Here is a 23,637-nt window from a genome sequence, read left to right as displayed (position 1 = left end):
TGGTTTAAGTCACTTATGAGCCTGAAGAATGGAGAGGCTCCAGGGTTGATGCGATTACAAGTGAGATGCTAGTATGTTGGTGACAAGTGTGACTGGCTGTCAGACCAGGGTTGGCCAGTATGTCCAGATGAGGGAAAAGTAAGGTTCTACTGTATAGAAAAGTGTGTGAAGAATAATTGTTTCACTCTGTAAAAAGGTAAGGTGATAGAAGCAACTATGAAAATTATAAGACATAACATTGCCAAGCATACCAAGTAAGTACTAATAGGGGAATAACAGTGGGTTTAGACAAGGATGAGGAAGCGAAGATCAAGTGCATGTTATAAAACAGTTACCTAATTATCTTGACTCTAAAGGAAAAATCTGGAAAACTATATGGGGATCTAGAAAAGGTTTACGATATAATCGATAATCACTGTGGAGGTGCTGGTAATATATGGTATAGAAGATAAGCTGTTGACAGCAATTAAAATTTTTTATAATGGCAGTGAAAAGGTGTGGTAGAACTTGTAGGTGGGAGAGGGATGGTGTAAAAGTTAGTATGAAACAAGGGTGTGTAATGTGTAAAGCCTCTGTTAGTCTTCAATATCTTTGCGGAGTGAGTAATGTAACATATCAGAAAAATGACAGGAAATGTAAGAGCAAAGTTGCAGGATAAGAAGCTGAGTCATCAATGGAGTGTGGAATGGTTGCAGTTTGTACATGATTTGGGATAGTGAAGAGAAACTAACTAACCAGCGAAGGAGTTTGAAAATGTTTCCAAGAGATGAAAGTTCAGAGCAAAAGTGTGCCAGAGTCAAGTTTTGAGATTAAACAGAAATTTAGAAGATGGTGATGGTAGACTGCGAGAAGAAAGGAATAACAGAATAGGTGTTATTATTATCAAAACAATTTAACCAGACCACTGAGCTGATTATCGGCTCTCATAGGGCACGGAATAGCTGTAGCAAGAAAGGTGGTGGTATACCAAAGATCAGGAGGAGACTTAGATTGTCTGTGGAAGCCATAGTGGAAATGTTTGACGGAACTGTTGAGTCAACTAAGTGTGGATGTAGAATCTGCATGAAGGAAGTAGGGTGATGATGTTGCGATTAGCTGTTGAAGTAGTATATGAAGTGTATGAAGAATTGATTGAGCTAGGAATGCACAGATGAATAGGAGAAAGGGTGGATGTATGATGACAGGTTAGTGAAGAGTTTATAATCTGAAGTGTTATGGGGAAGGAGGAGAGGGAGCCATAGAAAGGGTTGGATAGATGGTGTGAAAGAGGTACTTAAATGACAAGGCCTAAATATCCTGAAAACACGAGGATGCCTGCAAGATAGGGGTGAATGGCTCACTGTATGTTGGGGGCAGAGGGTTTATGTACTGCTGATGCGCCTTCTATGTGGGTGTATGACACAACTAATGGGTGCAAGTTTTACCGTACAGTAGGTTCATCCGTGACTCAGCAATTGAAGTGGCACTGAACAGAGAGCTTTTCTTGTATATGGAGCCACCCCTGTTAGGCAAAATGACTAAAATTTATACATAACCTCTCTAAGTTTTTACAACATTTCTCTAATCCGAGAGCCTGATTACCATAAAGTTAATAAATGGTCATAATTTCTACTGCAATAATGTATACGTAAACCAAATTCCATCATTATCAGTGCTCAGTGGATGATGGATAGTAATCATTGCCAGTGAGAAACATCAACCATTTGTTTTCTTTTTGGATATCAACTGGACCGATTCTTTATGATTCGGGAAATCAGGACGTTATGAATAACACGTGGCAAATAGACTGTACAACATTAGCACCTTGATTAAGAAATCATTTTCACTATAGCTGCCCTATAATTGTCCTAATCCCAACGCAATATAAAACTCAGTACTTCTGTAAATGTCTTTACAGGCGAGGACTTGAGAAACTGGTGTCTCCTGGTGGATGGGTTGACAATTGTATGACGCAAGGAGTAAAGGGAATATTCACCCTCATGAGGAGAGGCTTTGACAGATGGAGTTTCCAGAGAGAAGGAAAGGTTCGTGAAGAGATAAAGTCTCGTGGCTTGCTGGACAAAGAGATTCTGCCAGACTATCCTTACAGAGACGACGCAGTTCCCCTCTACGACGTCATTAGGGATTATGTTAAAACTGTAGTGGAACATCATTATGGTAAGCAGTGTTATTGAACTGTGTGCTCTTAATATATGGTACTGATAAAATATCACATTAAAATATTACATCCAGTAATAGACATTAATCATAATTTTTCCACGGAAACTATATATTGTGAAATCTAATAATTTTCTGTATAACATAAACACATGCACATAATATATATATGTATATATATATATATATATATATATATATATATATATATATATATATATATATATATATATATATATATATATATGTGTGTGTGTGTGTGTGTGTGTGTGTGTCAATTTTTAATTGTAAAAATAGCAACACGATTGTCTCTGTTTTAACAACAGTAAAAATAATGGTAAAAAACAGCATCAAACTGTTCTGTGCAAACTTCAAAATTCTTTTACAGATACTGTTGAGAAGGTTCATAATGACTGGGAGCTTAAATGGTGGAGACACGAACTTGTTAAACCTAGAGATCAAAACGGAGTCGGTTTACAAGATATTCCAGGAGATCCCCAAGAAGGTAAATTTATGGTATCATAGTGCACTTACAGTAGTTAAACAATATGTAGATGTTCTTGTATCAAGGCTATTTTTTCCTTGAGACAAAAAGAAAAATAGCCTTTCACTGAAGTTAAATCTATATGCACAAATTTGTGGGTGAATTAGCTTATAACTTTATGAATTAGGGAAATAAAACAGATTACCAAATTGCAGCCAGATGCTTTACCCTTACCAGACTAATAAGAGACGTTGACTGCAATGTTATTTGTAAACTGGCATAACCAGTTCCATGATAATAAAATATATCTTGAATCTATTAATTAAAGATGCTGTATTTAATAAACAAGTGTAAACAGATTTTGTAATTTTTTTGCATTCAATTTTCAATTATGCTATTTTAATTGGAAATGTAGAGGTAAAAATTTATTTCAACCTTTCCAAAAATCCGTAAAACAATCTCCCCTCAAATGCCCTGACCAAGTGACAGCAAAAGCTGTTTGCAAGGTAAATACACTACAGTTGTCCTTTAATTCCAATAACTTTACAAGAGAATCATGTACCAAATAAATTTTCATACCAGGATAGCATAAAAAGTTTGGTGAAGCACCATGAAGGGGTAATCATTTTGCTTTTGGATACTCAAACGTTACTGGTTTACATGTCAAAAATGCTTGTCAGTAAAAACATAAGTATGGTCTTCTACATATTTCCCTGAACAAGGTGCGAAAAATCATATGTGGGCTTAAGAGGCGAAGGTCTCTGCTGAAGAAAAACCGAACTGGTAACCTACTGGAAAGAGTATTTAAATATTCAAAAATCAGATAATTAAGATTACTCTAATTAAGAAGACAGAAAAATTAACTGGACCAAAGCATCATGGATGAATTTGCAAAGTAGACCCAGTATACTATGTGTTACATGTCCTTTTTAAATCCATCCCTTCATATCAAAATAACTTCAATATAACCATTTGTATCATAAACTGCATCATCTCTGCAAAGTAGAGTACTCCCTGTTTTATTGCTCTTCTCTACATTTTCAATGCATACTAGTTTACAATTGAGGTTATCTATCCATCCACACACATTATAATATATACATACATATATATATATATATATATATATATATATATATATATATATATATATATATATATATATATATATATATATATATATAAAGATAAAATAAATAAAGATAAAAAAAAACGGAAACAATGGAGTGCTGCGAGGCCTTTCGACGCTCGTCCTTTACTTAGTGTTTCCGTTTCCTTCGTGGATTTTATCTTTACTTATACATATATATATATATATATATATATATATATATGTATGTATGTGTGTGTAAGTGTATAATGTACACATATATGTATATATGTATGTAAATACAGTAGTCCCCCTTATCAACAGCAGGCATTTTTCAGGTATTCAAGAGACATGAATAAACATCTGTGGTTAGGAGGACTTCTAAGAGAAAAAAACGTTCACTGGCTTTTACATAAAATCATATTAACCTTTATCAGGATATTTCAAAATACTAACTGATTTTGTTTGCAAGCACTGCCTAGCTATGAATACTGTATACAATGCATACAAAGTACAGGGAACTACATATATATTTACATTCTAGGATTTACAACTGTTGAGGAAGTCATTGACACCGTCACATGCATCATTTCAACGTGCTCCCTAGGACATGCTGCAGCTAATTTCCAGCAATATGAACAGTACGGCTTTGTGCCAAATTATCCCGGAATACTTCTTACTGATATACCGAAAGAAAAGGTACGGTGCAATATTTTTTTCTCATTATAATGGTCATGCGTTATATAGATTGTTATTTCAAGTTGTCCACTTTATATTCTGCTTTCTTATGAGCTGCTGAAAGCGTGAAAATTTGATCTAAAGCTAATGAAAACAGGGTTTCAGCATCTTTATCCAGTAAAACTTTATTTGAAACTTAATTTTCAGAAATCTAATTAAAGTGACTTTTCAGAAATCCTTCTCGGAAGAAGACATCATGGCAATACTTCCAGATAAGAGAATGACTCTTGACATCATGGTAATCACAAAACTGCTTTCAAGCAGAGGTACCAAAAGTCTAGGTGACTTTGAGATGCAGTATCTCTATGACCCAGTTGGAGTCCAAGCAGCTGAGGAGTAAGTGCAGTATACATAATTCTCCTTTGAAATTACTATTCCACCTCTAACGTAATACAGCATTGACATTACTTAACGTTATCTGACGATCTAAAGTCATGAAAAAAATAGAATTTTTTAATAAATTCAAATGTATTTGTCAAATAGCTTCTGGAGTTTAGCCTTGTCATTTGCAATAATACAACATTAAGTAATGTTCTATCTTGCATACTCGTGCTTCGTGGATATTTAGGGCCTTCGCTTCCAGTATCTCTTTCACTGTCTATCCAGCAAAGCCCTTGTCTCCTCTTCCATCAGAAAACAGATTATACACTTTTCACCAGTTTGTCTTACATTCTTTTTCCTTTGCTGAATCAATTCATTCTTTCACCTACACTAACCTTTTTACCATTTCTACATGTCTCGATATTTCTCGGCCTTTGTGCTTTTGCGACAGATTTACTAAGCATACAATTCATCTCGAAATCTTCAACCTTTTTCTTCCATTTACTTTCAACAACAGTAACTCTGTTTCATAAAAGAGAGTTGGCTCAACAACCCAATCGTACATCCCACCTTGGATTGCATAGACATCTGAAATCTTTCCAGTCCTTGCTTCACTTGTGCTTTCATCTATTTTTATTCCCAAATGCCTATATGAACCATCCTCTTCCTTTCCTCCACAATCCATAGTAAAATTCAGTCCTTCATCTTAGAGATTTCCATTTACTCTCATAACCTTGTTCTTGTCTGAAAATCAGTTTTACACGAAAGCAATCGCTGTATTCTACATATTCTAAAACTCCTTGCTTCCATCATGGAATATTTTAAATAGTGTCAACATCCTCATCCTCCCCTTAATTCTATTAATTCTATAATTAAATTTAGGCCTGCATATGCCACTTAGTTTTTTTTTTACTTTTACCTTCTTAACAACCACCTGATCCACACACCCCCTTCCATATTTAAACCCACACTTGTCTTCTTCAGTCAATCCTTGTCATGTAATTCATACAATTGTCTCTGTTACCTTCAAACACTGGAACAGTTATTCATCTCATGCATTCTTTCAAAACCTTTCCCTCATCCAGACATATTTCATAAACCCTGGCAGTCACTAAAGCCATCCATCACCATTTGTATTGAAGCATCTTGTAATTTTGTGAACTAGAGTCTTTCCATTCTTCAGCCTTACATACTCAGCAGTTCCTTCCACAAGCATTCTCAAACTTAAATTAACCCTTTCCCGTTTTGTCATTCAGCTCTGTAACTCTTATTATCTTTCACATTCAACAAATATTCAAAATACTCACCCTATTGACCCAAGACTGCACCTTTCAGTTGCACCAGATTTCATCCTTCTCATTCTTCTAAACTATGCCCTTCCAGCTTTGTCTCTCTCAAGAGTCAGAAGATCCAACCTTTCCTCTTTGAACAAATCAACCACCATACATTTTTTTTCTACTGCACCAAATCCATATATATATATATTCAGAACATCAAGGCTCAGCATTTTATTGCTTCTCAGTGTAGGATATGAAGCTGCAAACTTCATGGCTCCACCTATTTTGTGACTTTCTCACCATCCTGAGTAGCAAGAATGTTACTATTTTCTTTTCTCAAAATCACTGGCCTTAGATGAAGTTAATCAGCCATGTAGTGGCATTTTTTTTCCAACCATGAGATCCACAACCCTTCACTATGCGCTCCTCTGTCTTAGCATACGCCTTATCTATTTCCCAAACCATTGGCATTTAATGGGGAACAATGTCTATGATGTGCTGTTTACTTCCACCACGGTAACAGTTCTCAACAAATAGGCTGACCTGACACATTGCTACTGGCCTCGAAAGAGGGAAGCTTAGCTGCCATTTACTGGAAAATTTCCTCCACTATGCAACTATGCACTTATCGACCTTGGGATACAGTGCATTAGAATCTCAAGACATTTGCACTTCCTAGAACATTACTGTTTAGGTAGAACTGTTTGCTAACACCAGCGTGCTTGTCTGTGTCTATTTATATGCTATATTCTTGTAGTTCTGTGGTTTTGCTAGTGCTAACATAGTACACGAAAGACACTGATTCTTATTTCATGTAGACCTAAAAAACACTTCTTAATTGGATTTACAATATTCTAGGTGCTTTAACTTAGTACATAAATTAACCAATATAATTAATCCACATTTATTATTTCACAAACTCATAATGGAAAAAGGGAAGATAAATGTTTAATACAATTATTTCTGGAAGAAAAAAGAAAGATAAATGTTTAATACAATTATTCCTGGAATTACTGATATTCGAGCTAGTAACTTTTAAAATTTCCTTTGCAGTTTCAAAAAGAACTTGCAGAAGCTGAGTTACGCTACGAAGTTAAGGAATGTTGACAGAAGATGGAAATTTGAGTGGATGGACCCAGATATTGTACCAAATTCCATCAGTGTTTAAATGTCTCATCTTCAAAATAACATTTGAAGATACAGATTTGGATATTTACTGACAACTAGGGATGCCAGAGGTAATTTTTATTGTGCTGAAATAGCCACCCTTAATATGTGTATTTTTTAAACCTAAAGTATGAAGTTTATTACAATATTTCATATATGCTGACTGTTATGCTTCCTCAAAAATTAGCATAAAAATTCTCAAATCTGAACTCTGTAAAAGTTAGGTTTGTTCTTACCGGGGTTCAAAAGTGAAACATCACTTTTATTGTATAGACTTGTGATAAGGAACATGATTTTACCTGGAAAATGAAAACTATTGCTTTCCTAACTCAACAACTGAACTACGGTAATTTTATATAAACTTAATTTGCTTATTATTATTACTGTAAAATAAATGTTTATTGTATTTGGTGGTATAGACCTGTATATGAGGAACTCCAAGTACTACAGTATGATACATATAATGTTTTGTTGAGATTTGTCATTATGTAAATAATTCTAGAATGATTTATTTTTTGCCCGGTGCTCTACATTTTTATTTAATACAATGCACTATGTAGCTGAAAAAAGCAGACTTCAGTGTTACAGACACTCCCATGATTAATAAAATGCTACAGTATTCCATGCGCTCTTTGCCTATTTTAGCATGCACGGATATCTTGCTTAGAGGTAACTTCAGTATTCCTTAACAAAGCCACGCAGTGACATGGAGAATATATAGTAGCTCCCAGTCTAATTTTTCCAAATCTTCTGTAACATTTCCAGAATACCCTAATAGTTTTGCCATTTGCAGTTCTGCCGTTACTGTAATAATGAACGAACTGATATACTGTACCTGTTTTAATTGTTACCTTGATGTTTATCACAACACATCACGTTTGTGTAAAAGAAGCTTGTATATATCCTTACCCAATGCTTGGATGTATATTTCATAAATGCTATATCCACTCATTAATAGCAGTTTGTCGTAAATTCTAGACCAAAATTTTATGACCTTGTTCACAGTTACACTATTTAATAAATACCTACGTACAGTCATGTGGAAATAAGAAGCTATGTGGTGACAAATTTATTAATATCTGTACCGTGTTAATGTTTTTTTTGACTACTGTTAAAATGATCGTGGACTTACATATTTTCATAAGAAATTTGTTATTATAAATGTAAGCTATTTTATAATAAAACTTCACAAACATGACAAAACATTAATTATCCCTAAAATTCCTTCCTTTTACGTTTACAAATGGGTTATATTAGTGGGGGCTGTAGAGGATTTGGTGGGGACCGACTAGACAAAAGTACCAAAGTTTGAGGATCAACTCAATACACCATTTTAAACATTTCCAAGACCAGTGCCAAGAATTCTGACGGTTTGTTTGGTGTCAAGTCACAGTTTACCTTTGTACTTAATGTGTGTTTAAGGTCTGGTCCTATGCTACAATATCCAACTATAGTCTTAGTTTCTGGACTGTTTTCTTATAATTGGTTCAGTTAATGGGAGTCCACACACCGCAAGTACAGTGTCTGAAGTTGAAACCTAAAAGTTCAAAGTCAAAGACACATAAAATTAACATAAATCAAATGGGAAATAAAGAGAGGATGATGAGGGTGCTCTTTTAACTGTTCAAAACTACAAGAAAATTAGAGAATATATGTGGTGTGGTCATTCTGTATGGCATCTTGCATATGAAAAACCATTCGTGTCGGCCTCCTCATGGTCACAGTGAGGTATCTGATGGTCTGATCCTCTGCACACGGCTGCATCACCGGACGTGACGATGACTTCTTTGTTAGAGGGAAACACATAGTCCTTAATCTCATTTGTTAGGAATGCAAATAGTTCTCTCTTATTGTCTGGATCACGTATAAAGTCTTGCCATTTTCCAGGTATCTTATTCTGTGCCTCAACCTTTCTGCGTACTCCTTTCCCTCTCTTTTCTCTTCTTGTTTCTTTGATGCTGTTTTTCTTGTAAGTGACCCACACCATACCCAAACGCTTGGCACTATTTTGTTGGTTTCGGAGGAACAGGAGGAAAACTTTCCTAGCATAGTCTCTAAATGTTGCTATCCATGCAGTTGGGAGAAACTGAAGAACAGCAGTTCCATCTAGAACTTTGACATCAAATTTTCTTGGAGGTTCTGTCTCGTTTGCTGTTTCTAATGAAGTGAGAACTTCTGGGTGCACATGAAGGACCTCTGCCACTTCCTCTGCTTCCTCTGGGTATGTAAGCACATTCAGGTCTTCCAGTTCCTCTGTATCGGGGGCATTTAACATCTTCCTCTGTCAGAAATAGATGGAGGGTAGGGATGATTTTCATGCATGAAGAAAGTGCTGATGTCTGATTCTCTGTGCAGTGCTGCACTGTACAATCGTGAGAAAAGATCAACATCTGCTTTCAGAGTTGTGATCTTGTCAACTTGTCTTGATTTGGCTTTGGTTGCTGGAGACTGAAAAAGTGGAAAACCATGCTTCTTATCGGTTTGTAAATAGACCTGGTGCAATCCACAAGCACTAACTGTCTGTAGTCATTGTACTGACTCCTGCCAATGCGTTCAACACTGTGGACTGTGTTGACAACAGGATCATTGACAACATCTTGCATATCCAGAGCCAAAAGTTCCTGGGTATCATTGAGAAAAGGATTTCCCAACTCCTTGTTGGTGTTCACAAGGTTCAAAGCCTGCTGTTGGAAGGCTCTCTCAGTGACCAAACTCTCTGCATGGTGCAGATAATTCTCAGTTCCCTTACCGAGGATTTCTTTCTTAAACTCTTGCAAGAATCTTGCTTGCTCAAGTCCTGCCAGCATCCGCTTGTGGAAGGCTGACGAGTTTTCAGTAAGTCCTACTGCCCCACCTTCTCCCTTGACAGTTTCATTATTTTGCTCATGGGCCTGATCTACTGGCATTGATGAGAAGTGATTGGTTGTCTTGGGAACAACCCAGTGACCCTGTTGCATGAACTCTTCTAAATGGATGGAGGTAGACTTTCCATATCTCGGATATGCACGGGAATCCAGCGAGAGTAGTTGGGATAGTCCAGACCAAAGAACCATGGCATCAGCGTTTTGAGGGATTCTATGTAGAGTGAGTTCTTCTCTCTGTGAACTCTAATGAAGATGAAGCCCAAGAGCTCCAAATGAAGTACTGTGTCCCGGTGCCAGAATGCTGGGCTCTTCCTGATCATGTCTTGTCTCCATGCCTCTTTAGCTTCAACAGTGTGTTCCTGATCAGTGCTGAGGAAGGTATCGTCTTGGAGTTTAGCTAAGGCCAGTGCACTGACCTGATGTGCTTGTCTTGTTCGAGTGAGTTGACAGCAGCGAATAAAAGAGTGGGCCGTACCAGAAGAGGCCACTCCTGCCTGTGTCAGTGCAGTAGTCCAACTGGAATCATCCAGGTAGTCGCCAAAGGTCTTCCACATTGCCATCCCGATGTGGAGGCCTCTGAACATGATAACATACTTTGTCTCCCCATGTGCCTCTGGCCACTTCCATCGTATGTAATTCACCAGTGCATAAAGCAGTGCATCCATGGCAAGAACAGGAACTTGTCCTTGATTCAAAAAGTCTGTTGTTACTAGAACAACATCCATGCCATGCTTTAGCATTGCAACAGATGCTGCTTTTTCACAGAAGAGGGAAGTAGCTGTGTGAGAGCTAGTTGAATCTCATTCAAAGGAGATGTGTCTTGACGTGCAGCATGGTAAGCTCCCCATGCTATGGTATCACCTTTCTCAAGTTCTTCTTTCTGTAGAGATTCCAGTGCTGTACAGATCCAGTTGCGCTCCTGCTTCATCACTGTCACTTTATCTCCTACAATTCTCTGAGATGCATCTGGAGGCACTGAAACTTCCACTTTGGACTCATTTAGTGCAACAGCTGGCATAATTGTGTAGCTGTCTGGCAGCTGTTGGCATTGTCTTTTGATTGGAGTGTAACTGTCTCGATAAAATCTCATTCTGAACTTGGAAGGAAACTGGGAAAGGCTGATGCCTGTGCCATGAAATGACCCTTTTGCTGTTGTACTGGTAGGATTGTGATCCAAAGTGTCTAAAGCTCCAACAGTACAGAGCCGCTGCAGAACTGTGTGGGGCAGACAACTCCTTCTATGATGGACCTCTGACAAACTGCAGCTGCTAACTGGTTTTCAAGTTGCAATATTCAAGAGTAGCTCACACTAAGACCAAGATCATACAAATGTGTGACAAGCTTCTTGTATCTTGTCTCAGAATGGACTTTGAGGCCAAGGTATATGGGCATTGGTGGCTCACTCTATGCTGTGTGGCGTGGTTTGGTTGATGGGGAAGCCTGTCTTCTTGCTGTTGAGGAGGATGGTTTGGCAGATGGTCAAGCACTGTTGAGAGTCTCTGGAGTCTTGCTGCTTCAGCCCATTGCCATTCAATAACATGGCAACTAACATCTTGAGTGTTGTTGGGGCTGACTGTTCCTGGCATGTTGGAGGGAAGGAACCATCAAAATTACATCCTGCTGACTCAATAATGTCCTCCCGGCAAATCATTTAGAACAGTTTTGATCAGTCTCTGCATTCCCTCTGGAAACACAAGTACTTTTTTTTTATCAGTCTGCACTTGTGCTTCTGGAAAATACCGTGGAATTTGCTCTTTAAACCGAGCTTTGTTTACTTCAATAATTGCCACCGCAAGTTCTTGCAGTCGATGCTTATAAAACTGCCGCAGCTCAGGAAAATGAAAGTAAAAGGTTCCATCTTCAACAGAGTTCTCAATGTGTGTCATCAGTGCAATGAATGCTCTTGATTTATTCTTTTGTCTTTTGTCTCTGACTTTCGGCTTCACAAGACTGCCGATGTTGGTGCCTGCTTAGAGAGTGGTGGCGATTTCTAAGTTCAAACAAGCAAGGCAAGTGATATTTGGCATCTATGGCTATCAAGCCTCCACCTGCAGTTCTAGCCAGCAGTGCAGTATCTTGCAAGTGAGTAGCCATGCATAGAAGATTTTCATCTGCATGCAATGTCATGAAGTCATGAAGATGGCCACCTGCTTTTGCATAGAAAATACAGATGTTATTTGGCTGAGTTGGGTGGTTTCGGATTCACTTCCTGACAGCGTCTTCAGAACTGGCTAGTGTGTCCGTTTCCTCAGCATCTTTTTTCTTTGTGCCCTTCCCAGTCTAGTGTTGCTAAACTTAGACCAGCACTATTTATACCACTGTGCCCTGTGTAAATTTAAGTCTTTAGCTGTAATGTGCTCATCAAAATTCAGTTCTACTGGTAACCTGCCTAGCTGTCTAAATGCCTTCACGTTGTTTATGAACTGTCTATAAGCTTGTGATTTGTCACCCCCAAAAGCATTCAGAGGGAACCTCAGTTTTTCATTTGTATTGGTCTGGCATATCACACATGCAACCCAGTCCATCTTTCTAAATCTTCAGTCACACCTGGAACACAAAGAGAAATAGAATTTTAGTATAACACCAAGACAGTCAATCACTCATTCACCTTTCCTAGCTAAAATCCACAACAGCATAATGCAGCACGTATGTTTTTAGCAATGGTGGATTTTTTTTTTAACTTTAAAGCTGGCCATCTCACACTTCAGATTTTAAATAAAACATTCTACCTTTTATATAACAGAACCTAAACAATGTGAATAGGCTACAAGAAAGAGGTTATAGTCGTTGGATCTACCTCAGGCAATGTTATCAGTAGGATTTCACCATGTACGTTTTTGATAAACATGCCACGAATATATGTGGGAAAAGAAGGGTGTTCCACTGGATACATTTCATGGCACCAGTCTCAGATCAGAAGTACGTGGTCTACAGATTACATGCACAAAATTTCATGCTTTTGTCCAGTCTGTCCCCATCTCATCTAAATCTTCCCTTTACAGCCCACACTATATATACTGATGGAGTTATGGAGCCTATTAACAACTAAAGCTTAGTTTTTCAGATAAAGATAACCAAATTGTTCTCCTAAATCTAAATTTTACTTCGTATGGTTTTAAACTTATATATGACAGACGGGTGCTGGTACCATAAATTAATTTTGGAAAAACCCCTGACCCTATTTTGATGTTAGAAATTTTGTTTTTGGGAGAATTATGATCTATTTTAATACTAGAAATTTTGTTTTTGGAAGAATTATGACCCTTTTTTGATGTTAGAAATTTTGTTTTCTTTTCAATTAATAAATGTCATATTGTCCATATCTATCCCTTTTTCAAATACTGTGGTCATATCTTATGTAGTTTTGTTGCCCTTGAACAGCTGAATTAAAGACAGTATGTCTGATCAAAGATACTGGCATAATCTCTTCCCTGGATTTATATCCATCTCATGGTGTTTCCTTTCTCTCTTTCATAAATGTTATTTTAGCCACCGTACTGTTTTCTTATGGGAGAGAATCCCTTTCTCTGTCAAGAACGCACATGACACCTGCCAGACCCAAGTATCACGCATTTTTTTACTGGTTTTTAGCAATCCTGGTTCAGTATATTTTTTTTTCTTCGTCCCACAAGCCCGCAAAATCATTTACATGCTTATTTTCTATGTGCCTTGTAATTTCGTTCTTTCAGTTAAGGATATCCATGTCCCGTTTCCTTAAAGCTTTTTCGCCTTTGAACTGCCCATGATGTCTGCCTTCAAAAGTGAAAAGGTCTGGATTTAATGGTTGACTGATTAAGCTGATTTTGTAAACTTGCATCACATCAACAATCATAAATGCTGGAAATATACTTCCCACTATATTAGCAAAATTTCTCATGAAGTAATCTTTCAATCTACGAATGTAAAAGGTGATAACAAAAATCTCTAACAATTGTATCTTTTGAAGAAAGCCTTTAACAAACTTAATAATGTTACTAAACTAAGGACATCCTATCTGAGAACTATTTGGAAGTCAGTTAACGTTCTCAATCTATAACTCAGAGAAGAAACATACCCATAAATATCCAAGTCAAGGGGCTGATAACAAATTCCAGAAACTTGGGCCAGCTCAAACTTTCAAGGCGTTTTGCTGATTCACCTACTTGTTTGCCTTTCATAATACATTTTGTAAAAGTAAACACACTTGTGTCAGAAAGGCTATTATCATCCAATAACCAGTAGGAGATTTTTCTTCGGTTATAAGTGAAGCTACTCAATTATGTGTTCCTTTGTAATGTGTGGGAGAAGATGTGTTTGATTCTACCGTCAGGGTGTAATCTTTAGGTCCAATACCAATCATCCCAAATTTCCAAAGACATGTGATGTCTTGTGACCATCAGGGGTACACTGTAATGACAACTAAGTAAAACACCACATGCATTTCTCTCTCATTTGGCATGGGATGTTGTGCTTACACCAGAAGGTGATAGTGAGTAGTCCCTTACTTTGCAAAAGGTAATAAAGAAGTCCAGGGGTGTAGACTACCTTTCGTGCAAGCACAAAAGTTTGGGTAGACTGTGTAGGTCCAAAGACCAGCTGCAACTCTTAGACAGAGAGGGTATCCATCTGTAAAGTTGACAATTCCCACCTGTATCAACTCCATGGGGTGAAGTCAAACCTGTCTAATGAGTTGCATGTGCAGGAATGTCTGCTTTGGCCTGCAGTCAAGAAATGATGAGTGTCAACTACGCCAAAGGCACTCTTGAGGTTAGTTAAGCCACGGAAAGGCAACGAGAATTTTGTTGTCTTCAGGCTGCTCACTGCCTGTGTCATTCTTGGTTCCCCATCTGCAACACCACTCAGTTTCTTGCAGGTGTTGAGGGTGGAGCTGGGGCCAGGGTTACAAAAATTTTAATTTTTAGGACATTGGGAAGCTGTGGTGGCAAAGGGTCTGATGCTGAAATTGTACTACTCAAGATACACCTGGAACAACTTCCCAACTTCTGGAGTAGTTGTTCTAGCACCCATGGTAGCCCAGACTGGATGTATCTCCCCAGTGTAACCCCTTTGCAAAAGCGACACCAAGATGGTTCAGTGGTAGGTCTAGGAGAGCTGGAGCTTATGGCTTGCTTATTGGCTATCTTACTGGTGTTATGTTGTGATTATACAGGAGGTGTCGGGAGTCCATCCTTTTCATTTTGGTCAACTGGCTGAGTTGGGATTCACATAAGCAACTCTGGCATTCATAAGGTGCCCAAAACAGTAATTACCCCACAGAGCACCAGCCTGAGTGATGTTGGGCTTGCTGATAACATGAAATGGCTTGATACCAGATTTTTTCAACTCACGATATACAGCACTATAACTTCTCTTCTTTCCCCTTTTTGTTTCTAGCTCAAGCGCCAATTTACGTAAAGACTTTCTTGGTCTACCCACTGCCTCGGCTATGATGTCTTTTGACTCCTGAGAAAAGACTTCAGGCCTTCCAAGATTCTCAATCTTTTCGTGATGACAGTCATATGGATTTTTGTTTGTTTCTTTTAACAAAGGATTCGTCTCTTTTAATGTATTTAGCTATCCAGGAACGTGAAATGAAGGATGTGCCAGCATCCCTGGCCTCTCTGAGAGTTATAGCCCGGATTCGGTCATTCCAACTGATTTCCTCCAAGTCGTTAGCCCTGGCTGTATCTGACTCTGTCACTCAGTCTTAAAATACAAGAAATGTAAAATGAAAAATAGCTTAACAGAAACTTAAAATAATGCACTTGGAGATAGGCTATAGCAGAAAACTTCATAACTTTCCATTTGTTCTGTGGAGGAGGGGGCCTATAATTTTGAAACAACTGTGTATGTATATATATATATATATATATATATATATATATATATATATATATATATATATATATATATATATATATATATATATATAAATACCTATAAAATACCTGTAAATACATACATACTGTGCATTCATACACACATACTGCATTTGAATATGATCTAAATTTTGTTAGGGAGGCCCGCCTCCATAACAAACATACAAAACTGCTCTATATTACAATCCTCCTCAACAATTGTAGCAAGGCTAAAATGCATCTCTGTCACGCCCCCTAGAGAGGAACCTGCATCTTAGGTCCTGAAGACTTGGACATTAGACCAATGTCTCACAGTCAAGGGGACGATACAATCATTGCAGAATGGATGGTTTTCACCTGACATCAAGAACACATGCGTGAGTCTTGTATGTCCAATCCTAAGCCTGCACAATGTCGTTTCTAGTCTCCTTAACATACAGTGATATGACCGAAACAGATTTTATTTAAATGACCTGTAAGGCCAGCAACAAAGGAAATTATTACACTATTATAGCAGGTGAGGCTTTATTAACACAACAAGGATTGCTGTGAAATTATTCAATAGCGAGGGATATAAAGACGAAAAAAGGCAATAAAAACAATACGAAAATGAAATATAAAAAAAAGGTAAAAAAAAAAGGATAATGTTAAATATCTGCAAATATAGCATCAATAAGTGGTAGATGAAAACTACTAAACGAAGACATGCAAAAGGCATCATAAGTATGCAGTATGACAACAATACAATAATGATACTAAGAAATGGTTTGCCTACTCCCACCTGTCTTAATTTGAAAACATGGAAATGATGATTTACACAAACAAAAGAAGCAGTAAAGTCAAGACTGATCATATGAATTTCATAACCATAGTCTATGGATATCTGTTAGGCACTGGAATTTGAGAGATGACCATCACAAGAACTGACATTGGGAGTTATGGAAAATGAGTGGTAACTGGCAGTGCTATAGCTAACATAACCACATTTCCCTCTATGGAGCTAAGTAATCAGTAGTTTTCTTAAGAAAACACACACACACACACACACACAGGGATATTTCATTTGAGTTTACACCGCCATCAGCATCAAGGTCAAGTGAAAGATTCTTAATTTCACAGGACTAAAAAACTCACCTAGTCAGTTTAGCGTCAAGAAAACAAGAATGAGGCAGACTGAGTTTTTCATTATTCTTTTTACTGTCAACCACATCGGCCAAAAGGGTTGCATCTTCCTTTGTACAATGAGTTATAGCCATCTGGTTTAAGCAAAAGAGGAATTGCCAAGTGTACAATAAACAAGCGCAGATTTGGGAGAAGCTCCCCATTCCTGATCTGTACCAAAAATCCTTGCTGTTGTATTTAATCCGTATTAATAATTTTCATCTGAAGCATGAACAACCTGAGCCACGTCTCTTAGCTGGGTATAGATCTTTTGGAAAGGATTAGTATGGCTCAGTCACAGGATTCAAAATCTTCATTCGTTATTTGTGGAGACTGTAATGCAAAGCACAGCGAGTGGGGCTAAATTCAAATTCAACAGATCAACATGGCCGGTCTGCTCTCAAGTTCTGTGTATCCTCCGATTTTGTCCAGTTAATTGAGGAACCCATGCACATTTCTGGTAACAGATTAGACCTCATATTCACAGATGTTCCATCTATTGTGAAGTCCAAGATCTTTGAATATATAGGCACTTCTGATCACTGCGCCACTGAGATGGACATATCTGTCAATCAGTATATTCCTAATGCCATCACTGGATAAATGGTCTGGCTGAAATCTAGAGCCAATTGGGATTGCACTATTGAAGCTTGTCAGGCACTTAATATTGCAGATGCTATATTAGATCATAATCCCAAGAAGAAGTTAAATGAAATGCTGATGGCTATTTTAATAAGATATGTCCATAGAAAGGTCATTAAATTTAGGACAAATAACCAGCCATGGTCTGATGATACATGTAGACGAGCCTACCATGACAAACAGACCAAATTCAACGCATGGCGACGAAATCATTCAAAAGAAAATTACTCCATTTTTGTTGAGTCTCGCCTTCTGCAAATAGAACTTACCATACAGCTGTGAGAAATTACAATAATTCCTTAAAGAGGAAACTTGAAGGAATTACTTAACCCCATCTGTGGTGGACCAAATTGGCATCATCTATCTTTGGGGCAGGCTCGTCTTCCATTCCACAACTACTGAAAGATGATGGTAGATTAGTTAAGGGCCCTAGGGAAAAGGCTGAACTGCTTCAATGAGCTTTTAAAGCTAAGCAATCAGCTAAGGATGTCCCCTCCCCGATACTTGTCATTCTGAACCTATTCTTACAAAATTTTTATTTCGATCTGGGGATGTTAGGAAAATTCTGGATAATCTTGATAGCTGGGGTGGAGAATCTCTTGTTGCTTTCTTCCCTTTGTTTTTTAAAAAAGTTTCTGGTGTGTTGTTTCCCAAGATTAGCTGATTCTATAGATTTTTATGTCAACATAGTATCTTTGCAGATGAGTACAAGCTTAGTAATACAGTGCCTGTTCCAAAGAGTGGCATATCTGCAGACTGCAGTAACTACAGGCCAATCTCTATTCTCCCTGTGCTCTCCAAAGGTGCTGAAAAACTTATTTTTAAGCCACTGTATAAGTATGTGGAATCTAAAGGATTGTTAGCTGATAGTCAATATCCATATAGAAAGCAGTTAGGTCCCTGCGATGTTCTTTTAGACTTGACATGCCATTTGCAGGAGAACCTTGATAAGACTTTTGAGTGAAGAGTAATTCAAATAGACTTTCATGCTGCTATCGATTTGGTAAATCACAAGGCATTTATTTATAAAGTTCAGAATCTTGGAGTGGGTGGATATGTCTTAGGATTACTTCAAGATTTCCTTACAGGTAGGCCACAGCGAGTTCCTGTGGACGGGATCTTTAGTGAATCAAGAACTTTTGTCTACAGTTCCACAGGGTAGTGTTCTAGTTCCACTGTTATTTTTAGCGCATACAAGTGATATGGTTTTTGGCCTGGAAAACAATATTGTTCAGTATGCCGATGATGCAACACTTGTGGGTGTGGTAAAATCTCAACTTCCGAGAAATGAAGCTGCTCTCAGCCCCAATCGGGACATGGACTGGATCAGTGAATAGTGTAGTCGATGGGTATGAAGCTGAACTACAGTAAAACGAAAACACTACTGGTTAGCAGATCTCGTACAGATCTTCCACCCTATCCTCCCCTTCAGGTGGATGGAACTTTGCTGAATGAGTCTGAAGCTTTAACTATTCTATGTGAAACTTTCGACACATCTTACTTTTGAAAAACATCTAATGAAAGTTTCAGCAAATGCCGCACGAAAGTTGGGTATTGTTCGTAAGGCCTCATGTATTTATAAAAATGATAAAATCAGTGCAACCTGTGTTAGGTCATTTGTGCTTCCTTTATTAGAATACTGTTCTCTGGTGTGGATGCCTGCTTCTGCCACAGATTCATCTCTTTTAGATAGTGTTTCGTGGTGGTATGTTGCTATTTCCTAATAGTAGCAGTTATGACTTGGACCACTGACGGATGGTCTTGTTTGTCACTTTTCATAAGTTGTATTTTAACAGAGATCTTTCACATTCACAATTGATTCCTGATCCTCTTTCCCTGCCGAGAGTGACCAGATTCGCTGAACAACAGCACCAATATGCAGAAAATGTGCCTCGCTGTCGGACTTCTCAGTTACAGAAGTCCTTTATTTCTCACACCGTTGGACTGTGGAACAGCTTCCCAGCCTCATCAGTTCAAGCGAAGATGCAATGTCTTACTACCTTAATACTATTCTCCTTGCATTTCAATGCATTTGTATCTATTAATTAATTAATTTTTTTTCTTTTTTAATAACTGGGACCTCTTCTTTCTGTATTTCCCGTTACCTCCTATTACTTCTTCCTAATGAACATCATATTCTTTGGAAGCTTGAATTTCAAGTCAATGGCCCCTATGGGCTTGTTCCATATGAACAGGTTTCATCTTCTGAACAATAATAATAATAATAATAATAATAATAATAAAATTCCTGTTGTGATAAGTTTTAGTAGTAATAAAGCATTTCTGTTACCCTGGAGACATACTAGATTGTGAAGGAGTTGAGAGAAGAGTAATAAAAGAAAACTTGTAGTATCATGACTTGTGGTGGGGTATAAAAGGCATGTTGTCTACTACTATTTGCAGCAGAAACACTGACACTTACAAAAAAAAAGGAGGCAATTTTGAAAAAAGGTGTAACTAATGAAGAAGTAGTAAAGGGATATGCTATCCAAAAGCTTGAAAATAGACTGAGGCCTCAAAAATTACGAAGGGATGAGGAACAGTTGGTTATAACCCCATAAAGGGAAAAGGTGACGTATAATAGTTTCTGATGATGCTGATGATGATGACGATAATTGTAAAACATTCCCAGAACTTTTAAGATCGATGAATGAACTCAGGTTGAGAAAATGTTAAGTGAATGTATTTGTTGCTACCTTACTGCCTTGTATGTTTTACGGGATAGTTTAGCACCTGTTCTGTCGACAAAAAATATTACATGGTTGACTGAGACTAGAATTTCCAAGATTTCTTATCTAGTTCTTACTGTGATTTCCCCATAATGCACGTCAACTGTAAAGCTCCATGAAATAATCTGGGCTGATGAGGTTTCCAACATGATCAGACATTGTACCTCTTGCACGCAAATTTCCTAAGATACCATCTAAGACAATATCCTTTGCAAACCATAAATCCAAATTAATCTTAATGGAACTCTGTATCCACACCACTTTAAGACTGCTCTTTACCCTTAATTCTTTTCTTGCTCTGAAGGCTGAATGACAACAGCTATGAAAATTAGCTAGCTCAACCAGAGTACTAGTAGAAAAGAGGGGAATTAATGAATAGAAAATTTAAACGTTTTCAAATGGTGCTGCAATATACAAATACATCCTGCGTTGCTCAACTTTCAGTTGTTACACACACTTGTATAGAATTACACTATATTCAAGAAGACTTTCGTAACACAACGTGAGGTCTGTTAGGGAACATGCTATGCACACACACATTCTAAAAGTATACCTAAGTTTAACCAGACCACTGAGCTGATTAACAGCTCTCCTAGGGCTGGCCCGAAGGATTAGACTTATTTTACGTGGCTAAGAACCAATTGGTTACCTAGCAACGGGACCTACAGCTTATTGTGGAATCCGAACCACATTATACCGAGAAATGAATTTCTATCACCAGAAATAAATTCCTCTAATTCTTCATTGGCTGGCCGAAGACTCGAACTCCGGTCTAGCAGAGTGCTAGCCGACAACTCTATCGACTCGTCCAACGAGGAACTACACACATTCTAAGATACAATAAAAAGGCTAGATAGTGCAATCAAACACATAATGAGATGATTATTTGATTTATTTGTGTTAGTTATATTATCTTATTTTGTTCTACACTGATGTGCTAACGACACTTGCATTATTATAGGCAGTGAGCTAATCCATGAAAAGCACTGCAATGAAAGTTCAAATAATCATGACAAAATACGCGATGGTAATCATAAATTAAGGCAGGTATCAAGATATAAATAAAATGATTAACCTACTTAATTATAAGCAAGTCAGAGTTAAAGTTCTTATGGTAAAAAATTTGAATTCTTTGGAGAGTTGTCTAAAAAGACTGCAAGCTATAAAGACTTGATTAATCAATCATCTTCAAAAGACACCTATCAAACCAGCTGAAGTGAATCTTTCAAAGAAATACTAAAATCGATTATATAACATGAAAAATAAATGTTTGCTGTTGCTGCAAATTTCTACTTAAAGAAGAGACTATAGACAATGAATACTCTATACAACAGTAAACATGGACAAAACTCTAAACCGTTAAAAGTGAATATATAGGCCTAATTTCGGCAAAAATACCCAGTTCTTAGAGCCTCTTTATGTGCTAACACTCACTAGTACAAAAGCGTCTTTTGCGGAGGACCACGTTTTCACTTGCTCTCTCTAACTCTCATGATAAGAACCCCACAAAATTTACCTGCAGAATTTTAGCGTCATAAAACTAGTAAGCCTACAGAGAGCACAGCCCAGCCAACGCATAAGTTATAGCCTGGCTCTACATCTACAGCCATCTCAAATTCTGATAATTTTTTGAACCACTGTCTACCTGTTCGCAAAAAATTACTGAACTATATTCAGTAACATTCTGCGCTCTCTTATCACCATTTCTAGAAAAAATCAACACCCTGGATACAAACCCTGATCCACCTCAAAGTCTACTCAACTTTCTTTGATCTATGACCCACTTCTTCATAAAAATGTCGTAGAAAGCCATCATCCACCTTACATCCACATCCTTATCCACACGGAAATCCAGTAAGCTCTTTCTTGACCCACAGCCCGCCCCTCTACAAAATGTTACCGAAATCAACAACAACTTTAAGAGATACCTATCGAACATTCATGCAAGACTGAAACGAGCCAATACATAACCGAACCGCCGTCCACCTCCGTGGACGGAGCAAATAAAATACTGAAACGTTTGGTTGGGAGATCTAAACAGAGTGAGAATGCAAGTGGAAACAAGTAAGTCCATCAATACCAGAGATGCCTTGTCTCTTTACCCATATAAAGTCTTTGTTATTCCGTCTCCTTCTCCATCCAAAAGTCCCAGAGCGAAAACTCCTCAAGTTTTATTTTTGGAACATGAAAAATGCAACGAAACAGAGTACAAACTTCTTTGCGTTGATACATAGACTGGTTTAATGATATTTAAAGGAAAATGAAACATAAATCACAAATTCAAAACACAACCAAAATTTGCTATTATTTCATTCTTCACATTAATCTTTTGCGATATGAAAAGGTACGTTGTAACCCTCTTGAAACTGCTGCTATTGCGTGGACCTCAGTTCTTCCATGATGAATCATAAAGGGTAAAAAAATTCATTCTTCCTATATTAATTTAAAACTGATATATACATTTCACTCTCTTGCTCTCTCTTTCGAACTTGTAAATACACAAACACTCCAAAGCTTAATAAAAGGAAAAAAGAATCATTACCAAAAGCGTAAAAACTTTGATCCACAGCAACTATATTCGATAACGACTTTGGGATAAACAAGGAGAGCTTCACGGGAATGAATGGATGTCCAGGGAGAATCTTCTCCAGAGTATCTGTCAGTCGCTATTTTACCCTCCACTTGGGTTCAGCTTACAGACACAGCAAGATGGGAACCAGAAGGTATCGGTTGCTAGTCGACTGCCAGATCCATCTAGAGCAATGAGCCGCTTCTGGACATACTGCTGCTGACAGACTGCTGTGAATCCATCCGGTACATTGCAAGAGCCGGTGCAGGTGTTTGTACTGAAAAAAACATGGGGAAATTAGCGAAGAAGGTCATAGGTTACTTTACTAACTATTCCAGAATGTAGTATGTTCTTGACATTAACAAGGTCGGTGTTTGTCAGATGCTCGTAAGAATCCACAAATACCTTTCAGAGTAATCTTGTTACCACACATACAACCACTTTGTCGAAGGGAATTATTATAAACGGGTAACATTCATCTGAAGCAAACATTGAAGGCCATGGAAGTACATAAACTTCTTCAGATTAAACTGTCCTTATGGGAAGTGAGGAAAAGGAAACTTAATAACGACAAACGAATAAAATAATATACATAAGTATA

The 23,637-nt window shown here is 37.7% G+C and overlaps 2 protein-coding genes across 9 annotated transcripts in view; one reads left to right on the top strand and one right to left on the bottom strand.

Annotated features, from left to right (window-relative positions):
- Nucleotides 1-8,437, top strand: part of LOC136828662 (polyunsaturated fatty acid 5-lipoxygenase-like) — a 131,498-nt gene extending 123,061 nt beyond the window's left edge. For all 4 annotated transcript variants that reach the window (XM_067086721.1, XM_067086716.1, XM_067086720.1 and 1 more), the window contains 5 exons: nucleotides 1,898-2,157; nucleotides 2,546-2,662; nucleotides 4,276-4,430; nucleotides 4,642-4,805; nucleotides 7,121-8,437. In XM_067086721.1, the coding sequence (XP_066942822.1) occupies nucleotides 1,898-2,157; nucleotides 2,546-2,662; nucleotides 4,276-4,430; nucleotides 4,642-4,805; nucleotides 7,121-7,235 (811 nt within the window). In that variant the 3' untranslated portion in view covers nucleotides 7,236-8,437. The remainder of the gene's footprint in view (nucleotides 1-1,897; nucleotides 2,158-2,545; nucleotides 2,663-4,275; nucleotides 4,431-4,641; nucleotides 4,806-7,120) is intronic.
- Nucleotides 8,438-21,341: 12,904 nt separating this feature from the next.
- LOC136828660 (protein spaetzle 5-like) overlaps nucleotides 21,342-23,637 on the bottom strand; it is a 395,065-nt gene continuing 392,769 nt past the window's right edge. For all 5 annotated transcript variants that reach the window (XM_067086713.1, XM_067086715.1, XM_067086712.1 and 2 more), the window contains one exon: nucleotides 21,342-23,313. In XM_067086713.1, coding sequence (XP_066942814.1) covers nucleotides 23,139-23,313 — 175 coding nt within the window. In that variant the 3' untranslated portion in view covers nucleotides 21,342-23,138. The remainder of the gene's footprint in view (nucleotides 23,314-23,637) is intronic.

This window comes from Macrobrachium rosenbergii, chromosome 43 (genome assembly GCF_040412425.1).
Source record: "Macrobrachium rosenbergii isolate ZJJX-2024 chromosome 43, ASM4041242v1, whole genome shotgun sequence".
NCBI lineage: Eukaryota > Metazoa > Arthropoda > Malacostraca > Decapoda > Palaemonidae > Macrobrachium > Macrobrachium rosenbergii.
This window is presented reverse-complemented; position numbering and strand designations above follow the sequence as displayed.